This window comes from Mobula hypostoma, chromosome 6 (assembly GCF_963921235.1).
Source record: "Mobula hypostoma chromosome 6, sMobHyp1.1, whole genome shotgun sequence".
Taxonomy (NCBI): domain Eukaryota; kingdom Metazoa; phylum Chordata; class Chondrichthyes; order Myliobatiformes; family Myliobatidae; genus Mobula; species Mobula hypostoma.
This window is the reverse complement of record NC_086102.1, coordinates 64673962-64700416: the sequence shown is the minus strand read 5'-3', so window position 1 is coordinate 64700416 and position 26455 is coordinate 64673962. Positions and strand designations below refer to the sequence as shown.

General features: G+C 43.1%; 1 protein-coding gene across 2 annotated transcripts in view; it reads right to left on the bottom strand.

Moving 5' to 3' along the window:
* The window catches only part of gk (glycerol kinase), a 134650-nt gene that overhangs the window by 63016 nt on the left and 45179 nt on the right, over positions 1-26455 (bottom strand). For both annotated transcript variants that reach the window (XM_063050890.1, XM_063050891.1), the window contains exons 5-8: positions 22358-22437; positions 21610-21747; positions 13342-13451; positions 7782-7848 (exon numbers count right to left, since the gene is read on the bottom strand). In XM_063050890.1, coding sequence (XP_062906960.1) covers positions 7782-7848; positions 13342-13451; positions 21610-21747; positions 22358-22437 — 395 coding nt within the window. The remainder of the gene's footprint in view (positions 1-7781; positions 7849-13341; positions 13452-21609; positions 21748-22357; positions 22438-26455) is intronic.

The following is a 26455-nucleotide window of genomic DNA, read 5'->3' as shown; positions in this document are numbered from 1 at the left end:
ACATATTTTATTACACCCTTTCAGAAATCCCATTATACAGGTATCCCCCACTTTTCAAATGTACGCTTTACGAAACCTCACTGATACAAAAGACCTACATTAGTACCCCGTTTTCATTTTCAGAAGGTGTTTTCACCGTTATGAAAAAAAAGCAGCGCGTGATAAAAAATCAGCGTGCACCCCAAGCAGCCGTTCTCCCCCGGATTTGGAACTGCATTCTCGCTGGCATTGCTTAAACACGGGCCTGTGAGCAGCCGTTTGCAAGATGAGTTCGAAGGTATCGGAAAAGCCCAAAAGAGCTCATAAGGGTGTTACACTTAGCGTAAAACTAGACATAATTAAGCGTTTTGATCGTGGTGAACGAAGTAAGGACAATGTGAGTTTGGCTTGTGGAAGCTGACGAACATGATGTTGAAGACGATGACAAGATGACACCCCAGTGTCCCACCACCCCAACCCCCAGGCCATGGACAGATACCGATTCGTGGAGAATGCAACGGTAGCTGGGAGGCACACAGCACATCTTTAAGAAAAAAGCCAAAATAAACATGCTAATTATCTAGGTGCCACCGACACGTAATTGTCGGCCCAGATCAGGACGAATCAATCAGAAATCGGCACTGATCTGGGCTGACAATTACGTGCTGGGTGGCACCTAATTAACTAGCATGTTTGTTTCGGCTTTTTTCTTAAAGATGTGCTGTGTGCCTCCCGGCTACCGCTGCAGCCCCGCATGCTTCGCGGCAATGTATCACTCGGTGGTCTGGAGGGTGGGGGCCACTGCACCACCCAAACTCCGACTCAGCCTAACACACCATCATCAGTGTGCTCGGCGCAGTCTTCCCAATTCCGGTAAGTGATACTACACTGTACTTACATTATTTCTACTTTATATAGGCTGTGTATTTTTATGTGTTATTTGGTACGATTTGGCAGCTTCATAGCTTAAAGGTTACTGGAGAGCGCTTGCACTGTGTTTTTGCCAACAGTGCTTGCGTGAGATTTTCGCTACGGAGACCAGTTCAGTAGTGATTGTGGAAAAGTATTTCTACTTTATATAGGCTGTGTATTTATCATATCATTCCAGCTTTTACTATATGTTACTGTTATTTTAGGTTTTATGTGTTATTTGGCATGATTTGGTAGGTTATTTTTGGGTCTGCGAACGCTCACAAAATTTTCCCATACAAATAAATGGTAATTGCTTCTTCGCTTTATGACATTTCAGCTTACGAACCATTTCATAGGAACGCTCTATCTTTGGATGGCGGGGGAAACCTGTAATAGTAACCCCCCTGCTTGCTGAAGAAATTGTGGAAATCAAAATGCAAACCATTATCATATTTTCTGGGAATGCTCTGTTATCAAAGACTACTGGAGTGGGATACAAAATGCCCTACAAGACATCTTTAAATGTGAATTACCCTTAGAGAGTAAGACCATATATTTTGGGTACATACCTCAAGAATGGTTAAAAAGAGATAAATATTTAATGAATGTATTGCTGGTGGCTGGTAAAAAGACCATTACCACAAAATGGTTATCACAGGAGAGTCCAACTTTAAATGTATGGATGGAAGTTACAATGGACATTTACAAAATGAAGAAGATAACAGCATCTGTTAATCATAAGTTGGAAGAATTTTATTCATACTGGAGAAAGTAGTTTAACTACATAACACCTCATAGGCCTGATTTTATTCTCACAAGTCAATGAATATGTTGTAAAAAAAAATTACTCCCTACTCTATACATAGTTTTCTTCTTTCGATTGTTCTTTCTTTCCTCTCCTTTCTATAAGTGTATATCTCAGAAAAATATTATGTGGAGATTTGTGACAAATATGATTATATGATATACATGTACAGTATCTGAAATACATCTTATGGAAATGTTTGTTTGATGATGAAATTCAATAAAAAATAAATTACAAAAAAAAAGAATACCTTCTAACAACTTTCCTAATACTGATGTCTGGCTCACCGGCCTATAATTTCCTGGTTTATTCATAGAGCCTTTCCTAAACAGAACAATATCAGCTATCCTTCAACCCTCCTGTCACCAAGGATAATTTAAATATCTCTGCCAGGGCCCCTGCAATTTCTGCATTTGCTTCCCACAAGGGTCGGAGGGAACATCTTGTCAGGCCCTGGTGACTTATTCACCCTAATTTACTTCAAGACAGCAAACAACCTCCTCCTCTACAATTTGTATAGGGTCCATGACCTTGCTGCTGCTTTGCTTCAATTCTATAGACTGTGTCCATCTCCGGAGTAAATACAGGTGAGTTAAATCTATTTAAGATCTCTTTTGGCTCCACACAGATTATCACTCTGATCTTAAAGAGGACCAATTTTGTCCCTTGCTATCCTTTTGCTCATAATATATCTGTAAAATCCCTTGGGATTCTTCTTCACCTTCATGTCTTCTTTTAGCTCTCCTCATTTCTTAAGTGTTCTTTTGCATTTCTTATACTCCCTAAGTACCTCATTTGTTCCTATCTGCCTATACCCAATATGCACCTCCCTTTTTTCTTAACTGGGGTTTCAATATCTCCTGAAAAGCAAGGTTTCCCAAACCTGTTATCTTTACCTTTTATTCTTCAGGAACATACAAACTCTGTGCTCGCAATTTCATTTTTGAAAGCCTCCAACTTACCCAGTGCACCTTTGCCAGAAAACAGCCTGTCTCAATCCACACATGCCAGATCCTTTCTGATATCATCAAAATTGGCTTTTTCCAATTCAGAATCTCAACCCATGGACCAGACCTACCTTTCTCCATATTTACTTTGAAACTAGTAGCATTATGATCACTAGATGCAAAGTGTTCCCCTGTACAAACTTCTGTCACATGGCCTGCCTCATTCCCTAACAGCAGATCAAGTATCACACATCCCCTCGTTGAATTTCTATGTACTGATTAAGATACTTTCCTGGAAGCTTGACATACTCTATCTTACCTAGTCTTTTACAGTATGGAAGTCCCAGTGAATGTGAAAAGTTAAAATCACCTGTTATAACAACTTGCATTTCTTGCAACAGTCTGCGACCTTTCTACAAATTTGTTTCTAAATCCCACAGGCTGTTGGATGGCCTATAATTTAGCCCCATTAACATGGTCATACCTTTCTTATTCCTTAGTTCCACCCACAAAGCTTCACTAGACTAGTTCTCCAGTCTTTCTTAACTGAGCACTGCTGTGACAATTTCCCTGACTAGTAATACCACTCCTCCCCCTTTAAGCCCTCCTGCTCTGTCGCATCTAAAACAATAGAACCCCGGAATACCGAGCTGCCAGTCCTGCCCCAAGTCTCACTAATGGCAACAATATCATAATTCCATGTGTTGATCCATTCCCTAAGCTCATCTGCCTTTTGCACCATACTTCTTACATTGGAGATATGCGCAGCTAAGAACATTAGATGCACCATGCTCAACCTTTTGATTTCTGACTTTGTCTGAGGTTGTAACAAGAAGTCTCCACAACTTGTCCACTATCTGTTCTGGCACCCTGGTCCCCATCCCCCTGTAAGTCTGGTTTAAACCTCCTTCCCACCCCCATGCAGCACCAGCAATCTTCTCCACTCTCCAAGACCTTGACATCCTATCAAACATGGTGCCCCAAGCTCCAAGCTGAGCAGATTGTACAATTAGTAAATGCCTTGCATAACTCCTTCCTTTGCTCTTCTATGCCTGCCCCATTTAAAAAAAACAGCCCAATTAAATTGTTTGACCAGCTTCAAAATGTGCTTGTCGAACACATCTCTCCCATTTACTTAAATGAACAGACAACTACACTGAATTACATTTCCAGTTTACCAGAATGTTTATTGATTGTTGAAAAGCCTATATAGAATTGATGTAGAGAGGATGTTTCCACAATAGTGAGAGTGTCTAGGACCAGAGAGCACAGCCTCAGAATACATGACATCCCTTTTGAACGGAGATGAGGAGGAATTTCTTTAACCAGAGGCTGGTGAATCTGTGGAATTTATTGCCACAGAAGTAGAAGTTGATAGATCTTTGGTTAGTCAGGATGGCAAAGGTTACGGAGAGAAGGCAGGAGAATGGGATTGAGAGGGAAAATAAATAAGCCGCGATCGAATGGCAGAGCAGACTCATTGGGTTGAATGGTCAAATTCTGCTCCTATGTCTTATCGTCTTAAATCAATTAACGCATTTAGTAAACAGAATGATGGATACGTAGAAAAGACCCCAAAACCAACTCCAAGTATTCACAGCGAAGTTATATTTGAACAGATGAGCTCTCACACCACTCTTGGCATTATTAATTTAAAATCATACTTCAGTGGCAGATATAAACTTTTCTGGCAGTCAGTACACCATGCAAACACAAGACATAGGAGCAGAATTGGGCCATCAACTCCTAGAATAGACTATTATCTGACAGAGGTGTGGCAAGAATTAACTTTCCACTTAGATTCCCATGTCAGAATGTGTCAAAACTTGTGGGCAGACAGATTCTACCTCTTTGGCACCCACTCATTGGCTTGCAGCTGTAGTTAAATTAATGGGCAATTACTATTGCTGAAACCAAGTCTACAGAGGATCACCTGTCATGTTTTTCTGCCTTGTTCCTCCCTCTGCAACTGGAGCCTTGACTTCCTAACTGGAAGACCACAATCTGTGTGGCTTGGGATATACATCTCCATCTCACTGACAATTAACACTGGCGCTCCAAAGGGATGTGTGTTTAGCCCACTGCTCTACTATCTCTACATCCATGACTGTGTGGCTAGGCATAGCTCAAAAAGCATCTGTAAATTTGCTGATGATATAACCATTGTTGGCAGAATTTCAGAGGGTGTACAGGAGTGAGACATATCAGCTAGTGGAGTGGTGTCGTAGCAACAACCTTGCACTCAACGTCAGTAAGACCAAACGACTGATTGTGGACTTCAGGAAGGGCAAGACAAACCAATCCTCAGAGGGATCAGAAGTGGAGAGAGTGAGCAATTTCAACTTCCTGGGTATCAATATCTCTGAGGACCTAACCTGGATGTAACATATTGATGCAGCTATAAAGAAGGCAAGACAGCTGCTATATTTCATTAGAAGTTTGAGGAGATTTGGTTTGTCATACAAAATGCTCAAAAACTTCTACAAATGTACCATGGAGAGCATTCTGACTGGCTGCATCACCGTCTGGTATGGGGGCAGAGGGCAGAAACTTGTAAAATTAGTCAGCTCTATCATGGGTACCAGCCTTTGTAGTAGCCAAGACATCAAAGAGTGGTGCCTTAGGAAGGCAGCATCCATCATTCAGGATCCTCACCACCCAGGACATGTTGTCTTCACACTGTTACCATTGGGAAGGAGGTGCAGAAGCCTGAAGGCACACATGCAGTGATTCAGGAACAGCTTCTTCCAGTCTGCCATCCAATTTCTAAACAGATATTGAATTCACGAACACTACCTCACTACTTTTTTTAAAATGTCTGTTATTTTGCACTACTTATTTTAACCTGACCATTACGCGTATATATATCCATTAAATGTAACTTCTTTTCCCTCAATATTTAGTTATCATTTATTTCTATGTACCACTGCCACAATGTTATGCCGGTGACATTAAATCTGATTCTGATGGTTCACCAATAGTAATATAGCCAAGATATGACAAACACTTTGAAAAAAGTTATGCAAATTACCTGACGCATGACCATTCAGATCATCTGCAGTATTTGCACTTTCAAGGGGTGCTAACCTGCTCTGTTCATCAACTGATCGGTATTCCTAGTTGCAGCCGGGACCAAGTTGGAGGTTTGTACAAATCTGCATTCTTGAAAGTGCTCCTACTAAAAAAAGGCGCTCTGCAACATTGTGATGGCATCAGTAGCTCAACTTCACATGCACTCAGTGAATTGTCCTCCAGTTCAATTACTTGCAAGTTCACTGGGAATTAGGATCACTTAAAAAGCATAACGTCCAACTATTCAGACATTATTGCTGGTGTCTGGTTTAGTGTGTTAAGTCTTTTTACCCTCTCCCATTTAGAAGGAATAACATCAAGTTAATAGTGCACAAGAACCTGCATCATTAATGCACACTCTGCATGCACCTAACGTCATGTACTTGCACACTGGTACAGGTCCACAACCCCTTATCCAAAATCCTTGGGGCCAGTTGCATTTTGGAACTCAGAATTTTTCAGATTTCAGACCCCCGCCCCCATACCAAAAAACACGTATGCTCTAGTCCCTTATTTAAACTGTTTCAGTGCAGTGGACTTTAGGATCTGGTGGCACACCAAACCTACGCACATCCTCCCGTCTACTTTAAGTCATCTCTAGATTACTTATAATACCTAATACAATGTAAATGCTGTGTAAAGAGTTGTTATACTGTATTGTTCAGGGAACAAGGACAAGAAAAAAATTTATTTCCAACAAAAACATTCAATAAAACATAAAAATATACAGCTTCAAACGAACTGAATCAAACACATGGTAAATGACTTATTGGAATAAATGTAGAACGTCACTGTCACTGTAAAACTTCAGTAACTTGTCCTTCTGTTTATTTAAATCATATACAGTGGTAGTTCCAACACTAATTTCTTCAGTAAGACGCCGCACAGACACACCACGATGAAAGCTTCTGCAATAACCCCACTTTCTGCATTATTGATAGAGAAGATTCCTTCTCTTTTTCTCATTGTTACCCATAGGGGTATCTGCAGTTCTTTTAGACATTTTCACAGTGAAGTTAAAGGTCAACAGTGAACACAAAATATCAGTGAACAGAAAATGCACGTGTAACCAGTACGAGCACTGAGCCACAACTGATGTCTGGCGGCCTCTGCTAGTGCTGCCACGTCACACCTGAGTGACGTCAGCTGTTGGCGAAAAAAAACTTCGGTTTTCGGAGCTTTTTGGATTTCAGAATTTCGGATAAAGGAATGTGCACCAGCAAAAAACACGTGATTCAATTTGATGGGCAGTGCAAAGCATGCCTTAAGATCATCAGATACAGGAACAGAATTAGGCCATTTGGCCCATCAAGTCTGTTCTAGCATTTGATCACGGCTGATTTACTTTTCCCTCAAACTCATTCTCCTGCCTTTTCCTTGTAACCTTTGACCTTCTCTAATCAAGAGCTTGTCAACCTCTGATATAAATGTACTCAATGACTTGACCTTCACAGCTGTTTGCAGTAATAAATTCACTGAACCACCAGCCACTGGATGGAGAAATCCCTCCTCATCTCGGTTCCAAACGCACATCCTTTAATTTTGAGGCTGTACCCCCTGGTATTCGACTCCCTCATCTTCTCCATGCCCCGTGTCCAGGACTTTTAATATTTCGTAGATTTCAATGAGAACTCTCCACTCCCCCAACCATTGTCCTTCTAAACTCTAGTGAGTGCAGACCCAGAGCCATCAAACACTCCTCATACTAAAACCCTCTCCAATGCCAGCATATTCTTCCTTAGATTTGAGGCCTAAAACTGCTCACAATACTCCAAATGTGGTCTGAACAATGTCCTATAAAGTCTCAGCATTATATCCTTGCTTTTACATTCTAGTTCTCTCCAAAAGAATGTTACACTGCATTTGTGTTCCTACCAACTCATCCTGCATTGTAAAATCATGATGACTTTACTGATGATAGACCCATATCCAAAAATTCTGTATCAATTCAAGCAGCAAAGACATAATAAAAGTCCAAGAGATTGCATTCGGTATACTGAATCCAAAACCTGATAACAAACTTGCTACATTTGCCAACGATATGAAAGCAAATAGCATTGACTCACCATGTATCCATAAATTTCTGATGAACTTCTTACTTCTGCAAGAATGCTCATTGGAATATCAAAGAGCCTAAAAGAATAAACAAAGCAATTATATACCAAAACAACAAAAAAAACAATGTGAAGTAGTACACTGCAACCAAATAGAACATACAGACTTCAAATTTTGATTCAGAAACCAAATGCTTGGTGGTATCACTATCATTTAAAACCTTGTACTCAAAAAATCTACAACTGTTGCAGTTATTTTATTAAACGTTTGCAGATTTCAATCATCCTAAACAATAAGAAATGCCCCTACAAATCAATAGCATTGATGCTATGACCATTATAACACTTCATGTGGATCTCAAGGATTGTCTTTTCTGAAAGTAATTTTTTTTTGCCAGATAGAAAAATGTTAAAGCAACTTTCATTGTGATGTGTTTCCTTATCATGTAGTGATTGTCAATAATTAATAGTTACCACAAGCACATGAATAATAAGGTTGTAATGGTAGGTGATTTTTAAGTTCTCTTTGAAAGCGGGCAAGGCAGATGTTGCACAGCAGGACAGATTTTAGAAAGACTATAAACTTTCGTGAAGGATTTCGATAGTTGAGGCAGGTGTTTTCCAGAATAACTGATGCCAGGATTAAGGCAGGCATTTTTATTGGCCCGCAATCAAACAGCTCATCAATGAGAGGCAATTCAAAGAACTTCTAGTGGGACCGGAGAAAATCGCACGGAAGGCATTCAAGGATGTTGTTAAAAATTTTCCGGGCAACTACAGACCACTAAACTAAGTGCAGCTGGTTGACAATATGCTTCAAGCATACACCATGAAGTTCAACACGTCATTTTCTGATTCCCGTTTAGACTTCTTCCCTGCAAATCTTGGTGCTGTCAGTGACGAGCACGGGGAAAAGTTTCACCAGGACATTGCCATCATGGAAAAACTATCAGGGTAATAGGAATCCATCAATGCTGGCTGATTACTGTTGGACACTTAAGCTAGAAGCCTCAGACACAGAGTACAAATAAAAATCATCAACAAAACATTTTTAGCTAAATTGAAGTATTGCAAAGCTTCAGCACCATTGTGCATTATATTCAATAAAAGTTAATTTCTTGTTTTTCCAAATTCCTACATGATACAAGTAGTCTGAAATTTTATGTGTTCAGCTTCACGCAGTATCATAAAACAAAAAAGTAAACACCACTTTCAAAACAACCTGTCTGGTGTAACTGATAAAACGAGAGGAATGGACTACGAAAATATCTGTCAGAAAAGGGTGCATATGGAGATTAAAAAGGGGAAGACAGGAGAGAGCAGCCACTGAACTCTGAGATGAAGCTAGCAGAAGCCTTGGTCTCACACCGATCAGCTGAAGGGTTGGCCCTGATGCCACTAGAACCATAGAACACTACAGCACAGAAAACAGGCCATTTGGCCCTTCTAGTCTGTGCTGAAACTTTATTCTGCTAGTCCCATTGACCTGCACCCAGTCCATAACCCTCCAGACCTCTCCCATCCATGTATCTATTCAATTTATTCTTAAGATTAAAGAGTGAGCCTGCATTTACCAAGTCAGATGGCAGCTCGTTCCACACTCCCACCACTGAGTGAAGTTTCCCCTAATCTTTCCCCTTAAACCTTTCCCCTTTCACCCTAAAGTCATGTCCCCTCATATTTATCTCTCCTAATCTAAGCGGAAAGAGCCTACTCGCATTTACTCTGTCTATACCCCTCTAAACCCCCACAATGAAGACTATTCAGATCTGGCTGGAGGGTGCTGACTGTTCTTCAGCACCAATTTCAGCACACAGGCTGGAGCGTGTTTGCTGCCCATGCCACCACAGACTCTCAGATTAACATTGATTTATATACCAACTCTAACCTTGAGCACATCAACAAATGTGTACATAGAGTGACATCACAAGGACAAATAAAAGTTTTCCCCAATCAGAAACCATGGATGAACAGAGAAGTTCGCCTACTGCTCAAAGCCAGAGATCCAGCCTTCAGGTCTGGAGACCGGGAGGCTTACAGCTCAGCCAGGGCCAACCTGAGGAGGGGAATCTCTCAGGCTAAACACATATATAAACAGAGAATCGAGGAGCATTTCAACTCCTCGGACCCCCGGCGCATGTGGCATGGCATACAGGTTATTACAGACTTCAAACCTCCTAGTACTGCGCCCCCTTCCCGCTCTGCTTCCCTCCCTGATGAGCTCAATTACTTCTATGCTCGCTTTGACCAGGAGAACAAGGAGGTCACCCTCAAAGCAGATCTCCCACCTGGTGAACTGCCTCTCCCACTTTCCACCTCCGATGCTTACGCCACCCTGAGCAGGGTGAATGTATGGAAGGCAGCTGGTCCGGATGGAATACCTGGCCATGTGCTTAGAGTCTGTGCGGGGCAGTTGGCCGGGGTCTTCACGGACATTTTTCATTTGTCCCTAGCCCAGGCAGTTGTCCCCACAAGCTTCAAGATCGCCACCATCGTGCCAGTGCTGAAGCATTCCACTGCCATGGGCCTGAATGACTTCCATCCAGTTGCACTCACCCCCATCATTGCAAAGTGCTTTGAGATACTGGTTCTATCCCATCTGAAATCCTGTCTGCCCACTACCCTGGACCCCCATCAATTTGCCTATCGCACCAACAGGTCAACAGAGGATGCCATCTCCACGGCATTTCACTCTGCCCTGACCCACCTGGACAGCTCCAACTCTTACGTCAGAATGCTGTTCGTTGACTTTAGTTCGGCATTCAATACTGTGATCCCCTCCAAACTGATCGCCAAACTTCGCCAGCTTGGTACCAGCGTATCCCTCTGCAATTGGACCTTGGACTTTCTGACTAACAGACCCTAATCAGTTAAGTTAGACAACCTCTCCTCCTCCACTCTCACCCTGAACACCAGTGTGCCTCAAGGCTGTGTGCTGAGCCCTCTTCTGTACTCCCTTTTCACCTATGACTGCGTTCCTGTACATGGTTCTAACTCCATAATCAGGTTTTCAGACAACACCACGGTGGTTGGTCTGATCAGAGGGGATGACGAGACGGCCTACAGGGACGAGATCCAGCACCTGGCTGCGTGGTGTGCCGACAACAATCTGGCCCTTAACACTCAGAAGACCAAGCAGATCATTGTGGACTTCAAGCATGCCAGGAGTCACACTCACGTCCCCAACTACATCAATGGAACTGTAGTGAAGCATGTATCAAGCTTCAAGTTCCCTGGTGTCCACATTTCCGAGGATCTCACCTGGTCCCTGCACTCCTCCATCCTGATCAAAAAGGCGCAATAGCGCCTTTATTTCCTGCAGAGCAGCAAGAAAGCTCACCTCTGTCCCAGGATACTGACAGACTTTTACTGCGGTACCATTGAGAGCATACTCACCAACTGCATCTCAGTGTGGTATGGCAATTGTCCCGTATCGGACCACAAAGCACTCCAGCGGGTGGTGAAAACTGCCCAGTGGATTATCGGCACCCAATTGCCCACCATTGAGAACATCTAGCATAAACGCTGCCTGGGCAAGGTGAAAAGCGTTATCAGGGATGCATCTCACCTTAACCATGGACTTTTTACTCTCTTCCCATCCGGTAGGCACTACAGGAGCCTCCGCTCCTGCACCAGCAGGCACAGGAAGAGCTTCTTCCCTGAGGCTGTGACACTGCTGAACCTCTCATCACAGCGCTAAGCAGTATTGCATCTGTATTGTACTGTCTCAGTACTTTTATATTTGTGTGCTGTAGCACTTTTTTTATTTGCAGTTATTTTGTAATTAACACTATTCTTTGCATTTCTAGTCAGATGCTAAAAGCATTTCATGGGCTTTGTATCTGTACTCGGCACAATGACAACAAAGCTGAATCTAATCTAATAATTTTGTAAACCTCTATCAAATCTCCCCTCATTCTTCTACGCTCCAAGGAATAAAGTCCTAACCTTTTCAATCTTTCCCTGTAACTCAACTTCTGAAGACCCGGCAACATCCTAGTAAATCTTCTCTGCACTCTTTCAATCTTACTGATATCCTTCTTATAGTTAGGTGACCAGATCCGCACACAATACTCCAAATTTGGCCTCACTAATGTCTTATACAACCTCACCATAATATCCCATCTCTTATACTCAATATTTTGATCTATGAATGCCAGGATGCCAAAAGCCTTCTTTACAACCCTGACTAACTGTGATGCCACTTTCAGGGAATTATGTATCTGAACTCCCAGATCCCTTTGTTCCTCCGCACTCCTCAGTGCCCTACCATTTACTGTGCATGTCCTACTTTGATTTGTCCTTCCAAAATGCAATACCTCACACTTGTCTACATTAAGTTCCATCTGCCATTTTCTGGCCCATTTTTCCAGTTGGTCCAGATCCCTCTGCAAGCTTTGAAAGCCTTCCTCACTGTCCACAACACCTCCAATCTTAGTGTCATCAGCAAACTTGCTGATCCAACTTACCACATTATATCAATGATCTAGATAATAGACAACAAACAGCAATGGTCCCAGCACCGATCTCTGAGGCACACCACTAGTCACAGGCCTCCAGTCTGAGAAGCAATTATCCACTACCACATACTGTCTTCTCCCACACAGCCAATTTCGAATCCAGTTTACAACATGGATACCTAGTGTCTGAACCTTCTGAACTAACCTCCCATGTGGGACCTTGTCAAAGGCCTTACTAAAGTCCATGCAGACAACATCCACAGACTTTCCTTCATCTACTTTCTTGGTAACCTCCTCGAAAAAGTCTACAAGATTCGTTAAACACGATCTACCACGCACAATGCCATGCTGACTATCCTTAATCAGCCCTCGGCTGTCCAAATACTTGTATATTCGATCTCTCGGAACACTTTCCAATAACTTACCTGTCTCAGAACACCTTTCAATAATTTACCTGATGAGACTCAGACTCACAGACATGCTCCTATCCTATTGGGCAATCCACTAGAAGGCCTACATCTATGTTGTGACAAAAGTTACAGACCGTTTGCAGATCCAATAGAAATAAGCCTTGCACACACAATGCTGCAAACAACACACAATTGCGAAGTGACTTATCTCGGAAGCACACCCAAGCCTATTTAACTGTAGTGCCAATCAGTCCACAGTGTCAGTCATGACCTAACCTTTGGGGAGCCCAAATCCAAGCGACCTCACCACCAGTATGCCCATTCTTTTATGCCATGGTCACTTCTCTCCACCCCTACCTGGGTCGATCCTTCGTCCAGGTTGACCCATCAAGTGACCACTGCCTTGGGCACTACAGGCTCAGAACTGCAGAGACAATACTTTGGTCACCTCGCATCCAGGTCACCATTCCCTCGCACATCACACATTTGATCTCAACCATTGTTCCTTAAGCTCTCTGGCCAACATTTTAGGATTCTTACTACAATCTATTTCATGCATCTTGAGCAAACTAAGACCATATCAAATTAAAAACAGTATCAGCATTTCAAAAACTAGCCTGTCCAGATGAATAAAACTAAAGTGACTAATTTTTCCGACACTGATTTTTCTAATAATATAAATAGTTAATAGATACAGCTTACTTGCAGAGTTGAGGATCCCACTTAAGGGTCTTGATGTTGAACAGCAAAGTTCTACTAGCATTGGACACATCTGTGCAGTGAACACCACCATTGTTTGCACCTGTCAGACACTGAGACAATTGACATTATTTTCATTATTAAAGAACGAACCACACTTGCCTCGTGGACAGTGAATGGATGGTTAAATCTCTTGCAATAAAACTATTCAGAGTGAGGTTTTTTGCTACCAAACTTTGCCTTCTTGTAAAGGATAGCATTCAAATTGGAACACTATTGTCTGACAAAATTTACACCACTTCAAACTGCTAGGAATAGGCTTAAGAATGCATCTTCTATATTTTTCTCCCAAACTGGATAGCCTCTTTTACATATTATATTCCACTTCCATACCCTCAGACCTCTGTATACCTGAAGCCTCACTGCACCCTACTCACAGCTCAAGACAGTATGCAGCTTTGCTGCATCAGCAGACAAGGTATTCTATGTTTTATCCTCTCGTTCTAGTAATTTATATTGATTCCAAACACATAAAATCTCCGCACCAACTCTTGCAGAATCTAGGATCCTCACAACTGGAATATGAATCAGACTCTGGTTTCTGTCTAATCTGCCCATATTTTATGACATACAACTAATATGCTCTTCAAATTATTTTACAACCTCTGCTGCTTCAACTTAAAGAAAACCCTCTGACAGTCTTAATACACTACACATACTGCTTTCCCTTTCCTTATTCTGCTCAATATAACGTGAAAATACTAACATTTGCTTCGAAATATTAGTAATCCATAATTTCCTTTTTATAAGCAACACACATCAAAGTTGCTGGTGAACACAGCAGGCCAAGCAGCATCTGTAGGAAGAGGTGCAGTTGACGTTTCAGGCCGAGACCCTTCGTCAGGACTAACTGAAGGAAGAGTGAGTAAGGGATTTGAAAGTTGGAGGGGGAGGGGGAGATCCAAAATGATAGGAGAAGACAGGAGGGGGAGTGATGGAGCCAAGAGCTGGACAGGTGATAGGCAAAAGGGCATACGAGAGGATCATGGGACAGGAGGTCCGGGAAGAAAGACAAGCGGGGGGGGGACCCAGAGGATGGGCAAGAGGTATATTCAGAGGGACAGAGGGAGAAAAAGGAGAGTGAGAGAAAGAATGTGTGCATAAAAATGAGTAACAGATGGGGTACGAGGGGGAGGTGGGGCATAAGCGGAAGTTAGAGAAGTCGATGTTCATGCCATCAGGTTGGAGGCTACCCAGACGGAATATAAGGTGTTGTTCCTCCAACCTGAGTGTGGCTTCATCTTTACAGTAGAGAAGGCCGTGGATAGACATGTCAGAATGGGAATGGGATGTGGAATTAAAATGTGTGGCCACTGGGAGATCCTGCTTTCTCTGGCGGACAGAGCGTAGATGTTCAGCAAAGCGGTCTCCCAGTCTGCGTCGGGTCTCGCCAATATATAAAAGGCCACATCGGGAGCACCGGATGCAGTATATCACCCCAGCAACTCACAGGTGAAGTGTTGCCTCACCTGGAAGGACTGTTTGGGGCCCTGAATGGTGGTAAGGGAGGAAGTGTAAGAGCATGTGTAGCACTTGTTCCGCTTACACGGATAAGTGCCAGGAGGGAGATCAGTGGGGAGGGATGGGGGGGACGAATGGACAAGGGAGTTGTGTAGGGAGCGATCCCTGCGGAATGCAGAGAGGGGGAGGAGGGAAAGATGTGCTTAGAGGTGGGATCCCGTTGGAGGTGGCGGAAGTTACGGAGAATAATATGTTGGACCCGGAGACTGGTGGGGTGGTAGGTGAGGACCAGGGGAACCCTATTCCTAGTGGGGTGGCAGGAGGATGGAGTGAGAGCAGATGTACGTGAAATGGGGGAGATGCGTTTAAGAGCAGAGTTGATAGTGGAGGAAGGAAAGCCCCTTTCTTTAAAAAAGGAAGACATCTCCCTCGTCCTAGAATGAAAAGCCTCATCCTGAGAGCAGATGCGGCGGAGACGGAGGAATTGCGAGAAGGGGATGGCGTTTTTGCAAGAGACAGGGTGAGAAGAGGAATAGTCCAGATAGCTGTGAGAGTCAGTAGGCTTATAGTAGACATCAGTGGATAAGCTGTCTCCAGAGACAGAGAAAGAAAGATCTAGAAAGGGGAGGGAGGTGTCGGAAATGGAACTCCTTTAACTCCAGGCCGGGTCTTTATGTGCTGCTGTTGTGACTCCCGTCTCCCCTTCCCCCACCACCACTCCACAGCCCCGTCTTCCTCAGATCCCACCGTCAACTCCTGGGCCCTCAGAGGCTCCATCTTCCTCTCACCCCAACCCTCCCCTCTCCATTGACACCCCCAGCCTCCCCCCTCCCCCCTCTGATCCCAGCTCTCATCCGTGCCGGGTCTTTACCATCCCCTCCGACCTTCAACTGTCGGAGGCAGAACGCTCTGTTCTCAGTAAGGGCCTCACGTTTGTCCCCCTTCGCCCACACCTCAGCGAGTTCCGTGTTCGCCGCGATGCGGAACTTTTCTTCCGCCGTCTCCGTCTCCGTGCCTACTTCTTCGGCAAGGACTCTTCCACCCCCACCGATGACCCCTTCTCCCGTCTTCAACCCTCCTCTTCTTCATGGACACCCTGCTCTGGTCTTCTGCCTGCTCTGGATCTCTTTATCGCTAATTGCCGACGGGACATCAACCGTCTCGACTTCACCGCACCTTGTCCCCATTCCAACCTCACTCCTTCGGAACGCTCTGCTCTCCACTCCCTCCACACTAATCCTAACCTTATTATTAAACCCGCCGATAAGGGGGGTGCTGTTGTAGTCTGGCATACTGACCTCTACCTTGCCGAGGCACAGCGACAACTCGCGGATACCTCCTCTTATTTACCCCTCGATCGTGACCCCACAAAGGAGCACCAGGCCATTGTCTCCCACACCATCACCGACTTTATCCGCTCAGGGGATCTCCCATCCACTGCTACCAACCTTATAGTTCCCACACCCCGCACTTCCCGTTTCTAGCTCCTACCCAAGATCCACAAACCTGCCTGTCCTGGCCGACCTATTGTCTCAGCTTGCTCCTGCCCCACCGAACTCATTTCTGCATACCTCGACACTGTTTTATCACCCCTTGTTCAATCCCTTCCGACCTATGTTCCTGACACTTCTCACGCTCTTAAACTTTTCGATGATTTTAAGTTCCCTGGCCCCCACCGCTTTATTTTCACCATGGATGTCCAGTCCTTATATACTTCCATCACCCATCAGGAAGGTCTTGAAGCTCTATGCTTCTTTTTGGATTCCAGACCTAATCAGTTCCCCTCTACCACCGCTCTGCTCCGTCTAGCGGAATTAGTCCTTACTCTTAATAATTTCTCCTTTGGCTCCTCCCACTTCCTCCAAACTAAAGGTGTAGCTATGGGCACCCGTATGGGTCCTAGCTATGCCTGCCTTTTTGTTGGCTTTGTGGAACAATCTATGTTCCGTGCCGATTCTGGTATCTGTCCCCCACTTTTCCTTCGCTACATCGATGACTGCATTGGCGCTGCTTCCTGCACGCATGCAGAACTTGTTGACTTTATTAACTTTGCCTCCAACTTTCACCCTGCCCTCAAGTTCACCTGGTCCATTTCCGACACCTCCCTCCCCTTTCTCGATCTTTCTGTCTGTCTCTGGAGACAGCTTATCCACTGATGTCTACTATAAGCCTACTGACTCTCACAGCTATCTGGACTATTCCTCTTCTCACCCTGTCTCTTGCAAAAACGCCATCCCCTTCTCGCAATTCCTCCGTCTCCGCCGCATCTGCTCTCAGGATGAGGCTTTTCATTCTAGGACGAGGGAGATGTCTTCCTTTTTTAAAGAAAGGGGCTTTCCTTCCTCCACTAGCAACTCTGCTCTTAAACGCATCTTCCCCATTTCACGTACATCTGCTCTCACTCCATCCTCCCGCCACCCCACTAGGAACAGGGTTCCCCTGGTCCTCACCTACCACCCCACCAGCCTCCGGGTCCAACATATTATTCTCCGTAACTTCCGCCACCTCCAACGGGATCCCACCACTAAGCACATCTTTCCCTCCTCCCCCTCTCTGCATTCCGCAGGGATCGCTCCCTGCACAACTCCCTTGTCCATTCGTCCCCCCCATCCCTCCTGGCACTTATCCGTGTAAGCGGAACAAGTGCTACACATGCCCTTACACTTCCTCCCTTACCACCATTCAGGGCCCCAAACAGTCCTTCCAGGTGAGGCAACACTTCACCTGTGAGTTGACTGGGGTGATATACTGCGTCCGGTGCTCCCGATGTGGCCTTTTATATATTGGCGAGACCCGACGCAGACTGGGAGACCGCTTTGCTGAACATCTACGCTCTGTCCGCCAGAGAAAGCAGGATCTCCCAGTGGCCACACATTTTAATTCCACATCCCATTCCCATTCTGACATGTCTATCCACGGCCTCCTCTACTGTAAAGATGAAGCCACACTCAGGTTGGAGGAACAACACCTTATATTCCGTCTGGGTAGCCTCCAACCTGATGGCATGAACATCGACTTCTCTAACTTCCGCTAAGGCCCCACCTCCCCCTCGTACCCCATCTGTTACTCATTTTTATGCACACATTCTTTCTCTCACTCTCCTTTTTCTCCCTCTGTCCCTCTGAATATACCTCTTGCCCATCCTCTGGGTCCCCCCCCCCCCGCTTTGTCTTTCTTCCCGGACCTCCTGACCCATGATCCTCTCGTATGCCCTTTTGCCTATCACCTGTCCAGCTCTTGGCTCTATCCCTCCCCCTCCTGTCTTCTCCTATCATTTTGGATCTCCCCCTCCCCCTCCAACTTTCAAATCCTTTACTCAATCTTCCTTCAGTTAGTCCTGACGAAGGGTCTCGGCCTGAAACGTTGACTGCACCTCTTCCTACAGATGCTGCTTGGCCTCCTGCGTTCACCAGCAACTTTGATGTGTGTTGCTTGAATTTCCAGCATCTGCAGAATTCCTGTTGTTTTCCTTTTTATAAGTTTATTTCATAGAAACAGAGAAAACCTACAGCACAATACAGGTCCTTTGGCTCACAATGCTGTGCCAAACATGTAGTTACTTTAGAAGTTACCTAGGGTTGCCTCTCATCATCATATACACCTCTGTCAGGTCACCTCTCATCCTCTGTCACTCCAAGGAGAGAAGGCCAAGTTCAGTCAACTTATTCTCATAAAGCATGCTCCCCAATCCAGGCAACATCCTTGTAAACCTCCTCAGCACCCTTTCTATAGTTTCCACATCCTTCCTGTAGCAAGGTGACCAGAGCTGAGCACAGTACTCCAGGTGGGGTCTGACCAGGGTCCTGTATAGCTGCAACATTACCTCTTAGCTCTTGAACTCAATCCCATGGTTGATGAAGGCCAATGCACTGTATGCCTTCTTAACCACAGTCAACCTGGGCAGCAGCTTTGAGTGTCCTATGGACAAAGGCCCCACGATTCCTCTGATCCTCCACACTGCCAAGTATCTTACCATTAATACTATATTCTGCCATCATAGTTGACCTACCAAAATGAACCACCTCACACTTATCTGGGTTGAACTCCACTTGCCACTTCTCAGCCTAGTTTTGCATCCTATCGATGTCCCACTGTAATCTGTGACAGCCCTCCACACTGTCCACAACACCCCCAACATTTGTGTCATCAGCAAATTTACTAACCCATCCCTCCACCTCCTCATCCAGGTCACTTATGAAAATCACAAAGAGAACTCTGCCGGATCACTTTTTAATTTTACAAATGACTTGCCACTATTTCCATAACAGATTCTAGCTTTTCCCTTTTGCTGCAGAATTTGCTGGACTGAATGCAAAAGTTAGAAAGAAAACTTTTTGCATTATGAAAATGTAAGCTTGTAGATTTCATAATTAATTAAAAGCAGCATTTATGTTTTAAATTAGAATTCACCTTTAAAATCAAATAATCAATACAGATTAGTTATAATGGGTGACTTTAAAAATATCCTATTATGAAATGGCATAATAGTGTTAAAGAAAGAGAGGGTGAAGTGTTCCTGAAGTGCTCAGAATAACTTTCTGGAGTATTATGCGTCTGTATCAAAAAAGAAAGAGCTAATGTTAATTGTGGTTCTAGGGAATGAACCACAAAGCTCCTGTGTACTGAGAAAAGAGAATGATCATATGGTTAGCTGTAGAAAAAAAGTAATACAATAAATTAAACAATCTCACCCAGATAAATTGCATTCCAAAGTTATGCAGCTAAAGGAAGGGATGGTTCAAGTAAAAGAAAAGAAAAATATCAATTGCAGGGCTCCATGTATTCCAAGCTAAATAAAAAGACTGCAAGTGATACATTAAGTTGTTAATCACCAATGAAGTGAAAAATTAAAGAAAAACAGTGAGGGCATATGAGGAAAGAATAGTAGCCAACATAAATGGAAATCCATTACTGGTATTCTACAGGCTATAGTAAGACAAAAGGAGTACTTGAAGAAGTGGATTGAAAAAGGACAAATGTAGAAAACTGCATGCATGTACTGAGGACCCTGGTAAGGTGCTAAATCAGTGCTTTGCGTCTTCACCAAAGAAGATGTTTCCGAAGTAATATGGAAGCAGGAGATATTTGAAGACATACAATATGTGAAAAATGAAGGGCTATTAAGGGTTATGGGGAAAAGGTAGGTAGGTGGAGATGAGTCCATGGCCAGATCAGCCATGATCTTATTGAATGGCAGAGCAGGCTCGACAGGCCAGATGGCCAACTCCTGCTCCTATTTCATTTGTTCATTTAAAAAAACTGGTGAACCTAATGTAGTAAACATCTGGATCAAACAAATTGTGTCTCAGGATTTTGAAGGATGTGTGGGACAGAATAATAAGCACATTGACATTGTTATGGGGAAAAAGTGAAAGGAGAAAAATGTAGAGGAGGCTGCATTGGGAACACAGGGTACAATAGACGACCCAAACAGATTCACAGCTGAAACATTGCCTCACTTGAGAACCGTCTGGGGCCCTGAATGGAGGTGAGGAGCTGAAAGGGCAGGTGTCACATGCAAGGATATGTGTCAGGAGGGAGATTAGTGGGGAGGAGGAAGGGGAGAGATAAAGATAGATTTAGTGGTAGGATCCTATTAAAAAGCCAGAAGTTGAGGAGAATTATGCATTGTATGTGGATGCTCATTGGGTGGTAGGTGAGGACAAGAGGAATTCCATCCCTGTTAAGGCAGCAGGAGGATGGGGTGAGTGCCGATGTCTGGGAAATGGACGAGATGTGGGTGAGGATAGCTTCAGTGGTGGTGTAGTGAAAACCTATTCTTTGATGAAAGAGGACAACTCTGATGTCCTGGAAAGAAAAGCCTCATCTTGGGAACAGATGTGGCAGAGACAAGGGATCTGAGAAAAGCGAACAGCATTTTTGTTTCAGAAGACATGGTGGAAAGAGGTACAGTCAAGACAGCCGTGGGAATCGGTAGGTTTATTCAAGATGTCAATAGACAGTTTGTCTCGAGACACAGACACCAAGTGAATTCCTGTTGAAGGGTCTCAGCCTGAAACTTCAACTGTACTTTTCTATAGATGCTGCCTGGCCTGTAGAGCTCCTCCAGCATTTTGTGTGTGTTGTTTAGGGCAGGGTAGAAGTTAGCGACAAAGTTGATGAAATTGATGAGCTCAGCATGGGTGCATGAAGTAACACCAATACAGTCATCAACCCAGCACAGAAAGAATTGGGGAGCATTACCAGGGATGGTTTGGAACATGACCTGTTCCACACAGCCCAAGGCTACCCCTTGAGGTTGGAGAAAGTGGAAGGAGCTGAAGGAGAAATTGTTGAGGGTGAGGAGTAGTTCTGCCAGTCAGAGGAGAGTGGTGGTGGAGGGAAAGTAGTTGGGACTTTGGACAAGAAAGAAGCAGAGAGCTTCAAGGCCTTTTTGATGGGCAATAGGAGTGTATAGCCACTGGATGTCCACGGTGAAAAGGAGGCGGTCAGGGCCAGGGAATTGAAAATGGTTGAACAGATTGAGAGCATGTGAAGTGTTGGCAGATGTAGGTGGGAAGGGACTGATCCAAAGTGGATAAAATGGAGTTGAACAATCTCAAGGCTATTTTTGAAAACAAACCTTAAAAGGGCATGATTCAAACTCATATTTATTCTGCCACTGTTTAACCCTTTCCTCCTGTTGAATCACAGCTTAAGCACCTAGCCAATGTTGTGTTAAAACACATCAAGATTCAGAGTGCACTCTGTAATAGTTGCTGGAAATTTCAAAAGAACCAGATGTCTTACCCAAATAAGCCAAGAATCAACAGTTCCGAACAGAGCCCGGTCTTTGGCTACAGCGTTCTTAACATCTTCCACATTGTCAAGCAGCCACCGCAGTTTTACAGCACTGAAATAGGTGCTGATTGGAAGGCCAGTTTTTGCCTGCAAGAAAAATAAGCATCCAGAGGAAGCAAAAAGATTAGTCATATTCAAACCCTGTTATAGTTACACGCTTTCACATGTTCTTTGCCATGATAGTAAATAATACAACCAATATGATTTGAGCCCATTGTATGTTCAATAAGGTAGAAATTGCCCTCAAAGAAGCCACCTCTATTTAAAATTCCCTCCAAACACTTGCTTGCTTGCATAATTTTATTCAGATGTTAATTCTCACCAATAGCTGAAAATCAGTTCAGTCTCAATGGTAATTTTTCCCAATATCTACCTAATCTGGATAGAAAATATTCTGTCTTTAAAACCTTAGCCATGTTCAAAATTGTGAGTAATACATGCAAATATATTTTCATATAAATTTTTCGGTACATGCTAACAATAAATCAGAATCAGGTTTACTATCACCGGCATGTGACATGAAATTTGTTTACTTAGCAGCAGCAGTTCAATGCAATACATAACCTAGCAGAGAGAAAAAAATAATAAATAAAATAAAACATAAATAAACAAAGTAAATCAATTACGTATATTGAATAGATTAAAAAAAGGGCAAAAATAGAAATACTGTTGAACTAAAATCACTGAAATCCCTCACCTGAAGAATATTTTTGTCTTTCTCCGGATGCTGGTTAATAAGCTTTTCCACAGTTGACTGTGTCCTGAGGTCGAGCCACACTGATAAATAAATCAGAGATTCCATAAATGCAATGCTAGTGTTGTGCATGACAACTGATCAAACAGGACACTAACAATTTATTTTGTCAGATATACACCAAGCTACTTTCAATTTGCTCAAATGTCAACAATTATATGGCAAAAAAACTCATTATGAATGAATCAAATTAAAAAGTAATGAACTGGTAGAAAAAGCACGCAATCATTTCTTTAATTTTCTAATTTGATTATAACCTTAATTAATCATAAGTTTTTTTATTCCAACTGCATTTGTTATCTCCTACCATTGAGTAGCAACAAAATAAACAGATTGACTTTTCTAACGCAAAACTGATGCAAATGTACAAACTAAGTAATTGATGTAGAAACACTAGAAAAATGGGAGGTGACTAGATGGCACGCAATTAACTCGAGTTAATTCAAACCAGTGCAGGTAGTACATTAACTTTGTGTTTCCACCCATAACAAGTGCTACATCCAGCACACACCATTCGGTTTATCTCAATAATGCTTCTTCACAGGGAGTAAATTTGAAAATGACTCCAACATTTGATGTCTAGCATTCATTGCTTGAAGTGCAGGCCCTCAGCTTCTGGAAACAATTTTGGCTTTGGGAAAGCCATATATAACAGCACACACTGGATGCTAAGTGGAGAGGAGATAGAAAAGCTCTTAACTCCATCCAATTAATCATGAAGAACAAACAGCTGCAGGTTATTAACAGATTAATAATCAGTATATCATACCCAGCTTATTGATGGAAATGTGCAAATGTTCTTTGACCTCCCAAGGATGGTCAAGGTGAAGGTATGTTATCCCTCCAACAAACACCTACTGTCTGTGCTCCATGTAAAAACACATCCAATAGTGATCCAATAATTCCAATAATCACAGCTGTTAAAGGTCATACACTCCAACCCTGTTCCTACTATTTCGAAAGGCAAATCACAACATTTCTACTCAGTTATTCATAATGGTAGCAATGCTGCCCAGATGCAGTTCATTGCATACACGCACATATTACCTCCCTCGTGCAGATGGCATTTAAATTTCTGTTTGCAGCTGCACCAGCCAGTCAACACTGTATCAACTGAATCAGCTATGGGGGTGGGGGGGGGGCAATAGGTGGCTATTGAACAGCTGCCACAAGGTTGGCTGCTTACAGTACTTGTTCAATCTGCTTTATCATTTCATTTCTCAATTACAAGATACAGATAATGTGAGCAAACTTCACAATCGATCTGAAACCAATAGCCACCCATTCTCACACTATTATTTCAAAGCCCTGTAAAAGGTAACTGGTCCATAGGATGTGCCTGTGAGGCATCCTGGAGAAAAGTGGAAGGAGCGGGTGATGGCATAGAAGAGATCAGATTCAACCTCATAGCTCTTCAGGAAGGATGCATTTCAGCATGTAACTGCTGGCCAGCTACATGTCAACACTTCTGGCTCTACTACCTTACACCATCTGAGAGCTCAATGTCAAACAGCAAACATAGGCAGAAGCTATGCATTGTCATGACAACTTCAATTCCTGCTACCATAAGCATTCAATACAGTCTTAAAGGGGCTTGTCACATAGACCCTTCGGAGTTGTCCCTATGCATCTATAAACGTTCTCCACTCTAGCTACTCAATCTGGCAAAGGAAGAATATAGCGTGACATGTTGTAGATGGAGGAAGGGCTCAGGAAATTGGAAGATAAGTGCAATGAGGCAGAATATTGCCTCTGCCATGTTTCCACAGTTCTAATTAACTAATGATAGATGTTCTGCCACTAGAGGTACTGTTCATTTTGTACAAACATCACTTCCTGTTTGCAAGCTGTTTAATATCATCTCCTGTATGAGTTAAAATTGATTTCAACTTAAAGCACACACAGTAGAAAGACATTCCTTGTCTATCCACTCTTTATTTGCACTTGAAACAGCACTATCTCTGAATCTTAAGCTTTCTTCATATTGGTAAACATTTAGCAGACACACTTTGAAGGAAATATTAGGTTTATCGTTTATCACTATCAAACTATTGTTGCGCCACAAGTTCACTGGCACACTAAGGGAGCTAGGGCTTTACTCTTTGGACAGGAGGATGAGAGGAGACATGATAGATGTATACAAGATAATAAGAGGAATAGATAGAGTGGACAGCCAGCGCCTCTTCCCCAGGGCACCACTGCTCAGTACAAGAGGACATGGCTTTAAGGTAAGGGGTGGGAACTTCAAGAGGGATATTAGAGGAAGGTTTTTTTTTAACTCAGAGAGTGGTTGGTGCATGGAATGCACTGCCTGAATCAGTGGTGGAGGCAGATACACTAGTGAAATTTAAGAGACTACTAGACAGGTATATGCAGGAATTTAAGATGGGGGGGTATATGGGAGGCAGGGTTTAAGGGTCAGCACAACATTGTGGCCCAAAGGGCCTGTCCTGTGCTGTACTATTCTATGTTCGGTAGAATGTTGCATGTGCGTATTACTTTGTTTAATGATCATCAGAATAACCAATATTTGTATATTTATGTGCGTGCCGATTCTGTATGAACTTAATAGGAGTTTTACTTAACTTTATGCAGTGTCAAAAAAAGCTCTCATTAAAAACCCTGAAGAAAGCTTCCAGCTTTGGGCAATTATTGGGAAGGTGTTTAACCCCTGCCTAGCTTTGTACACAAAGCACTGCAAGGGCAGAGAGTAATATTTAGCAATGGCAATACAAGTAGAAAGATGGTCATCTGCTTAGTAGAAATTAACACAGCTCAACAAGTATGGTCAGACTGTTACTGACCATGTAACAGTACAAGTCTGAACATTTTACACTTCCTAATGGGGGTAGATGCATTGTGCACAATGCTGATTTTCAGTTTACTTTTACTAGATGTGTAGGCAAAGCCTCGCTCTCCAAAACATGGAACAGCCTGAAATAGAGGCAGCACAGATTTTAAAAAATAATGCTCGACTAATCATTTCCATGTGACCAATACAACAGATAAAAGGGGATACATGGAACTTAGAAAAATAGAGGGCTATGCGGTAACAGGAATCCTCCAAAATGGAGGAGAATGCATACAGGATTAAAGGGGATATGGGACAAGGTAAATGAGTGGGTACAAACATGCAACGCAAAACAAAAGAAAGATAAAACGTGATGTCATCCAACGCAGTACAGAACAGGAAAGTGGACTAAACACGAGTGCTCTGTAAGTAATCATCTAATTAGCACTTGGTTTTATTCAGTTCACTGTATTGTGTTCTGTTATTGTCTCCTCCACTGCATATTAGAAAACTATGTGTCAGTCTCGTGTGCAAAATGACCCCACAGCTTACACATCTGTTATTTTTATTTTCTGTCCCAAGGATTCTTCAATTTCAGGAAACTTGCCTTCTGGACAGATGCAATCTACCTGCAATGCTGACTCAGTTTTCTCCATGCACTTGCACTGCCTGACTTTGGAATTTCCAACAACTCTGCACTTTGTGGATTAATGTGACTTTTTGACTGTGTTCTCTCCAAATGCCCTGATTAACTATTCAGCCAAATTACATAAGCTTTTCAAAACAACCTTAGCTTTGGTTCTATCAGAGAAATCCCTTTAACCTATACATTTGCCTCTTACCTTCTTTGCAATTTAATAAGTTGATTTCTCACTTTTCCAGTTAAGAGTCAGTAATATAGCATGAAACAGGCCCATCAGATCAATTTGTCCATGTTAACCAGTGCCTGCAACACTGATCCCATTTGACTGTGTGTCCCATATTCCTCTAAACTCCTCCGATCCAGCTGCTTGGAATGAGCAAAGAGCAAGAGAAGTGAAAGGTCACTGTGAATTCCAGTTTCACAGGCATAGCAATGTGCAATAGCCCTAATGAAGCACCTTCAACCAGAAGCATGGGAGCATTGTGCTCTACTTACTGGAATCCTGACTGAGTTTAACTGCTGCAGGTTAAGGGATAACCTACACCCAGTAAAAAAAATACAAACAATGTGTCATGGCATCCGAATGTAGCAGGTATGCAAACTGAAA